Here is an 8,022-nt window from a genome sequence, read left to right on the forward strand (position 1 = left end):
GTTTGAGACCAGCCTGGTCTACAAGAGCTAGTTCCAGGACAGGCTCCAAAACCACAGAGAAACCCTGTCTCGAAAAAACAAAAAAACAAAAAAAAGAAATATAAATTAAAGCACAATGACTCCACCTTTCCTTAGGCAAAGTAGCCATCAGAAAAGAGCAGCAAACTCCAGGGTGGATGAGGTGGAGAAAGAACCCTTACACAGTGCTAGCAGCGATGTGAGGATGGTGGGGTGTATGTAAATTAGTGTAGCCACTACAGAAAAGAGCTCCAAGAGGAGCCTGCTCTACTACTTCTGGGTGTACACCTAAGGACTCTGAGCCAGCACAGCACAGGAGTAACTCAGCCATCCGCCTTTACTGCTGCACTATTCACAGCAGCTAAGAACTGGAGCCAGCCCTGTGCACACCACCAGAGAAACTGATCAAAGAAAACAGGGCCTAGATACACAATGAAGCTTCATTCCACCACGGAAGAATGAAATTATTTTATTTGCAGGAAAATGAGTGGAACTAGAGATCATCATGTTAAGTGAAATAAGCCTGACTCAGACAACTATCACATCGTTTCTTTCATATGTGGAATACAGACATCAAACAAACAAGCAAACAACCCAAGACAGCTCGGCAGTGGTGGTACCTTTAACCCCAGCACAAAGTTCAAGGCCAGCCTGGTCTATAAGAGCTAGTTCCAGGACAGCCAGGGCTACACAGAGAAACTCTGTCTGAAAGAGTAACCAAACAAACAAAATCTCTAGGACATAACAAACAGGGTGCTATTTGGGAAGAGGAAGTAGACCACTGGGAGAAGATACGGTAATAGATGGTGAATATGACCAAACTACATGATATGCATGTCTGAAAATGTCCAAACGTGGAGCTCTACACAATGAATATACACTGACAGAAAAAGCAGAGAGGTAAACGTGAAATTGCTAGATGATCTAGCTATTTCACAGAAATATATATACCTAAGGGAATTAGAGATACGAAAATACACCCATAACCATTCATAGCAATATTTACTAATAAAAACTGAAAATGCCCACGATCAGACAGGAAAATGAATGAGGGTTTAACAGACAAACCCTGAAAATGAATATTTGCTAGTTTGTTCTTTCATGTATAAGTGTTTTTGAGAATTACAAGATATCCATTTATGGGTTCAAGAAATTTAAATTTCCATTTTCCACAATGCTTTTTGGACTGTTTCAACCTTAAGGCCCAAGAACTAGAAAGCACAGGGAACTAGATCTCTAGGCCATTCTTGGAAACACCACTGAATTCCGGGGTCCCCAATCATGTCAGCCTGAGGCTTCTGTAGCAAGGTGGCAGTTGGTGTGCCCTCACACTTCCACCCCAACCTGGGGCTTCCGAGGAAAGGCCAGTGCCGCCTCTGCCTTGCACTGAGAAGGCTGGTGCAGCTGCTGTTCCTCACAATAAAGAGGTCCAGCAATATCTAACCTACAGCCCCTCCTGGGAGCACAGAAGACTTCAGCACAGCATGCTCTCTCTCCTCCATGCAAAAGGCAGGGGCTGGACTCACCGTGTGAGCGTTGTTAATCTTCTTCACTTCCCACTGGCCTTCTCCTGTATAGGTCAGCAGGGAGATGGCCCCATCGGAGCTCCCACAGGCCAAAATCAGGCCATAGTCGTGAGGGGCCCAGCATACAGAGTTCACTGTGAAAGGAGGCATAGTGCGCAGGCTTACATCATACACTATTATTTTGCTAAATTCTTAGAAAAACCACAGGGATTGCCAGTGGCCAGTTAACATTTGGCCAAATTAAGGAAAATTTACAGTACTTCCTAAGCCTGCCTTCACAAAACAAGAATATGTTGGGAAGCTCACTGTTTTTTGGGTTTATTCTTATTTTATGTGCATTGTCTGCATGTATATGAGGGTATTGGATCCACTGGAATTGGAATTACAGACAGCTGCGAGCTGCCATGTGGGTGCTGGGTATTGAACCCGGGTCCTCTGGATGACCAGCCTGTGCTCTTAACCACTGAACCATTGCCCCAGCCCCCACTGTTCTCAATAAACCTTTCTCTGGACTGTCCACCAGCTGTGGACAGACTAGTGGAAAAGCCAACCAGTTTACAAAGGATGAACAAGAGCAAGGGAAGGGAGCCTGGGACGAGACCAGAACAGAGGCCCTTCCCACCCACAGGCCCCCTGCTCACTGCTAACTCTACATACCTGAGGAGTCGTGTCCGGAGTGCTCATGAGTCTTCTCCCAAGTGCCGTTTTCCTCCTTCCAGATAATGACTTTCCGGTCGTAGGAACAGGAAGCCAGGATGTTGCCATACATAGGGTGGGCCCAGGCTACCTGCCATACTGGCCCTTCATGTCTGCAAGGGAGTGAGTCAGGATGCTCAGAGGGTCAGGGGATTCACAGTGCTACCTCCCTCTGGAGAGACAACATAATGTTGCCATGGTCTTAGTTTTTTGAATCAGGGTCTCACATTATATACTCTGGTTAGCCTTGAGCTTGTAATCCTTCCAATGCTAGGAAAAAGGTATGTGCCACCATACCTAAATTTGGTCTGCATTCTATTAAGTTTAAAATAAAAATTTCATATCTTGGAATGAGTTACTAAAATACCAAACTGCCTCTTTGCCAAAACCCAAGTAACAAGTGGCAAGTCTAACAATCTACAATTTCAGAGTCTCAGGCAGCTACATGTAAGATGAAAATACATCTGACTTTTCTTGGTGACAAAGTGACAAGGACTATAGCCATTTCTGGAGTTTCCAGCCTACATCCAAATAGAAATGGTAAATTCAGAGTCATGCAAACAAATGTATTTGTTTTCCTTATCCCAGTTCACCAATCCCTGGGATTCTATTTCCGGAGCCCTTGCAGACCCAGGTACCCCAGGTTAGGAACCCACACTATGTGAAAGGCTCTGATGGAAAGCATAGAGGTGATCATGAAAATGAGCCAAGACCTCCAGGGCTAGGGAGAGAGAAGAGCAGACATCTGACACATACTCCCTGGCCAACTGCCACGGACAAACAACACAACAGAATGTATGAGAATGTATGAAATTTGTCTTATGGGCCCAGCGGGTAAAGCACTTGCTGTGTAAGCCTGAACATCTGAGTTCAATTCCCAGTACCCAAGAAAAGGTAGAAGAGAGAATTCCACAAAGTGTGAGCCTGCACAGGTGCCCCAAGCAGGTTTATCTCATGATCATACCAAATGACACTTCAGGTCAAATGGCTAAATATGTGCAGGATGGCAGTCGTGTTCATTGCTTCTGAACATGGCAGTGGTTGCCCTTATCAAAGATCTACTGAGGACGGGCCCTGGATGGAGGCAGGATTAGCCCATCTGGGATTAAGCAGAGGAGGGCTCCAAGACACAAAGTGCCTCATTTGCCCAGGTCTCCTAGTGGTGGAGCTAGGGCTCATACCTGCATCTCTGCTAAGGGCACAGGGGTCTGGGCTCTTAGCATCCTCATTGCTGAATGCACTCTGGAACTGCTCTGAATTCGTGCTTTCATCCTTTTCCCAGGTCTAATGATCCAGCTATCACCAAGACCATCTTGTTGACACTTACCCTCTGAGGTCCGCGATGAGGATCTGTCCTCCGTTTTTCACATCAAAGATTTTGACGGACCTGTCCGAGGAGCAGGTTGCTAGGCGGGTGCCATAATAGTCCATCTGGGCATCATGCTGCAAGGGAGGACAACTGGGGAAGCCTGCAGGGTGGGTGGTGAAGCCCCAGCCAGGCCTAGTATAAACGAGAATCTACCCAAACTCTATCTGTGCATCATGTTGCAAGGGGAGGGCAGCAGAGGAAGCCTATAGGAACCAATCAGCCTGAACCAGTCAGGGCCTGGTATACTCAAACAATCTCAAAGAATCATCACCTCATGGACAAGAAGCTAGAATGTTGGCATTATCAATTCCCTGCCAGACAGCGTCCTACTGGAAGGGACCAAACAAGCCATACTGAGCTGGTTGTTCCGGACCCTTCATGCACTTCTTCCAATCCTGTTCTGTGAGTGGGTACAGGAGGAAAAACTGACTCCACTGTCCTGATCACAGGCTTCATGGGCTATTGGGGAAGACACCTTGAGGCTCAGCCTAGCCCCAGGCCCCAAGGCTACTGACTGAGAGCAGGCCTCAGAATACTTCAGGCCCTGTGCAGCACTCTCTAAGGTACTGTGGGCCTGGATACAGGGTTCCATACAGATGTGTGTCCTCTCACTGCACCAAAGTCCCTAGCAGTGTGCCTAGGACTCCAGATTCCACACCCATGGGAACAATGCCTGAAGTGTCAATTGCTACTGCTGCTCAAAACCAACTTTGACACCGACTGGACACGGGCTGGCTGCTGTTGGACAGTAACTATATTAATTAAATCACTGCTTGGCCCATTAGCTCTAGCTTCTTATTGGCTAACTCCTACATCTTAATTTAAGCCATCTCCATTAATCTGTGCATCACCACAAGGTCGTGGCCTATCAGGAAAGCTTCAGTACAACTGTCTCTGTTGGCGGCTCCACAGCTCTCTCTGACTGCGCCTCCTTTCTCCCAGCATTCAGTTTAGTTTTCCCCTCCTTCCTAAGTTCTGCCCTATCAACAGGCCAAGGCAGTTCCTTTATTCACCAGTGGTATTCGTAGCATAGAGAGGGGAATCCCACATCAGGCTGTTGCCCCAGTTCTGGGCCTATTTCTGCAGCATGTATGGTCTCCTTCAACACTAGTCCCCTGTTGGCGGGATCACCTATCCAAGTGGTTGCTGCTTTTCTATTTGTCCCACCCCGCAGATTTCAGCAACAGGCAGCAGTTATAACATATCAAAAAGGTGCTATATAGAATTTAACATTCCTTTGTCACCTCCCTACTCCAGGACAACGGTTTCTCTGGAAGGTCATCTTTTACTGTGTTAGGCCTTGCTCTCCTGGTAGGCAGGCTGCAGGTCCATTTCAAAGCCCTTCTCAGCAGAGTTCTATCATACTGGGAAGGAGGGCACAGTACCTGGGGTGGGAATTCTATCTCCTTAGCTTATTTGTTGTACAATCTTTGAAAATTTAGCTATTTCTTTAACCTTCAGTTTCCATAGCTTTCAAAGGGGCTAAGGAGTGCACTGGCTTCTAGGGTCCTTGCAGATTTATCAAGGCACTGAATGATAAGTACTTGGGGTCTGATGACAGACTTCGTGAGCACACAAATATTTCCAATGACTATACTGCCTCACCTGGTCCCCAGGAGGAAACCAAGACACTGGCAAGGTTATCTAGATTGGATCTTATTGCCCTTGGGCCCGTGCCAGCTCCAGCCATGTGGTCTCACAGTTAGACTGCTCATGACCAAAACCAGCAAAATGTACAATTTTGCATCAGAACCCCAAGACAAGTACCAGGGGTCAGGCTGGGAGGTTGAGACCACCTGGCCTGGGCCCTGCTCCAAGGCTGCCTGCATTGTTTGGCTGCAGGAAGCAGGCTGAGTTTTTCTGTCTGAGACTTTCACCTCTGGACCTTCCCCAGTAGCACTACACTATGCCCTGAGGAATGACTTCATGCCCAAGGGCTTGCAGTGGCCTACTCTCTGGGGTAAGACAGATAAGTCCAGCTGTCTCTGTTCTAGGCTTTTGCTGTGACTGCCACTGACTTCCCACTCTCCATCATTGAACCTCCTTTCCATGAAGCTGAGAAGTGGCCTTAGGAAAGAGAAAGGTAGAAAGATGATTGTCAACCTCTGCCCCCAACTTGGCCTTACTCTCAGTACGAAGACTGAAGGGCCTGAGCTGCACAACAGAACATTTCTCACAGCGAAGACAAGCCACTGTCAAAGCCTTGCAAACCCAGAGGTCATGTGGGAGAATGATTAAACCCTGGAGGCTGTGGGCTGCCGGGAACTACTACAGTTGGACCCCCAGAGAGGAGAATGCCCCTGTCCATGCCCAGAAGGGATGAGTGGATACTTACAATCATGTCCTCATGAGAGGTGTCCACGGTGTTAATTACTGACACCTAGAACCAAAGACAATCTGTGACGTCACTGGCAGCAGCTGCAACAATCATCTCATTAAAGCATCAACTCTTCCTAAGGTTCTTAGGGGCGTCTGTGCTTATTCCATAAATATTTTCTTTTTATTTCTTTCGAGATTGGCTCTCATTATGTAATTCAGGCTGGCCTTGAACTTACTAACCTCTTGCCCCAGCCTCCCAAATGCCAGAATATATGTGCATTTCCAGCTAATGGCCTTCTTTTTTTTTTTTTCTTTTGGTTTTTTCGAGACAAGGTTTCTCTGTAGCTTTGGTGCCTGTCCTGGAACTAGCTCATGTAGACCAGGCTGGTCTCGAACTCACAGAGATCCGCTTGCCTCTGCTCCCCACCCCTCCCCACCAAGTGCTGGGATTAAAGGTGTGCACCACCACTGCCCAGTTAAGGACCTTCTTTGTATTGAGTATTGTAGGCTGACAGGAGTGTGAATGGCTGTTCTAGCCTCAGAGAAGCTCATGTAAATAACCTGCCAGGAGCCTAGCCACACCATGGTTTGTGTGGGTAGGGGGAACCCAGATGAGAGGATATACAGCTGCCTTAAGTGATGAGAACCAGAGAGAAGATATAATCCAAGTAAAAAAGGATCCCATGATCAAAGATAGTCTGAGAACTTGAGTCACTGAGCCTGGAGCACAGGCCTGGCAGCTCTCAAAGGTGAGGTGAGACCAAGAAGGATCAAAGTTCACATTTCCTTTCTGCACTGCAGAGCTTCTGATGGCCCAGAAAGTTTCAGACCAGGACTTTAGTTGCTTCTGAGGCTACTCTCTAGCCTGCCTACTATGCACTGTGACAGGCCTGCCTAGATTCACCTTAGTGGGACCGAGGTTTGATTGTAGAGGCAGGAAACAGCCATGATGGCCATCAGTGTTTTCTCCATTTGTTTTTAAATCAGCCTCCCTTGATCCCCAACTAGCTAGATGCTTACATATACAAGCCCTGGACAGTTACAGTACTTTATGCTCCTTCTGTGGGGGAGAATGTAGGCTCCAACTATCTGTAGATTTTACATATTCTCTATCTGTCTTAATACATAGTTCTAGCCGACCTGGAACTCACTATGTAGACCAGGCTGTCCACAGACTCTGAGATCCACCTGCCTCTGCCTCCTGAGTGCTGGGACTAAAGGCACATGATATCATATCCCTCAGCTTTGAATCTCTTCAAAATTATTATTTTTTTAAACTTTTTTAAAGATATATTTATTTATTATGTGTACAGCATTCCTTCCATGTGTGCCCGCAAGCCAGAAGGGGGCGCCGGGTCTCATTACAGATGGTTGTGAGCCACCATGGGGTTGCTGGGAATTGAACTCAGGACCTCTGGAAGAGCAGCCAGTGCTCTTAACCACCGAGCCGTCTCTCCAGCCCTTCAAAATTATTTAAGATAACGTTTTACAGACAGAAGGAACTCAGTAACTATCCACTGAATTAATAAATGAACAAAAATACACATTTTGGTTCTTTGGCTCAGCAGCTATTTAATTCTTGGAAGAGAAAAGGGGACTTTTCCATTTGAGATTGGCATTTCTCACCATTTCCCACATTCTTTTCCAGGGCAAACCTCACAGTTACCAAGCCTGACACTTCACGGCAGGCTGTTGTGGTGCTGGACCATAACACTCCAGAAACTCAGGAAGGTGACAAGAATTCTAGGCTAGCTAGCCCGGGCTACTTTTCAGAAAGGTAGGCCTTGGGAGAGCATGGTAGCAAGGCATTCAGAAGGCACACACTGGGTAGGTACAGGTTTTCTTGAGAATTCTAAGTGCTCTAAAAAGTGCGCTCGAAGGTCTGCAAAGACTAGAGGAGGAAGAACTGCACCTGCCTGCAGATGCTAACGTTTTCCCATGAGCATCAGGAGGCACCAGGAGCAGTCAGTTATAACTAACAAAAAGACTAAACAAGAGTCAGTGAGCCGGGCGATGGTGGCGCACGCCTTTAATCCCAGCACTCGGGAGGCAGAGGCAGGCGGATCTCTGTGAGTTCGAGACCAGCCTGGTCTA

General features: G+C 47.1%; 1 protein-coding gene across 1 annotated transcript in view; it reads right to left on the minus strand.

Moving 5' to 3' along the window:
* The window catches only part of Sec13 (SEC13 homolog, nuclear pore and COPII coat complex component), a 13,595-nt gene that overhangs the window by 4,281 nt on the left and 1,292 nt on the right, over positions 1 to 8,022 (minus strand). The window contains exons 2-5 of the mRNA XM_005365026.2: positions 5,945 to 5,989; positions 3,568 to 3,683; positions 2,202 to 2,353; positions 1,545 to 1,678 (exon numbers count right to left, since the gene is read on the minus strand). Coding sequence (XP_005365083.1) covers positions 1,545 to 1,678; positions 2,202 to 2,353; positions 3,568 to 3,683; positions 5,945 to 5,989 — 447 coding nt within the window. The remainder of the gene's footprint in view (positions 1 to 1,544; positions 1,679 to 2,201; positions 2,354 to 3,567; positions 3,684 to 5,944; positions 5,990 to 8,022) is intronic.

This window comes from Microtus ochrogaster, unplaced genomic scaffold (assembly GCF_000317375.1).
Source record: "Microtus ochrogaster isolate Prairie Vole_2 unplaced genomic scaffold, MicOch1.0 UNK1, whole genome shotgun sequence".
In the NCBI taxonomy this organism is placed as follows: Eukaryota; Metazoa; Chordata; class Mammalia; order Rodentia; family Cricetidae; genus Microtus; species Microtus ochrogaster.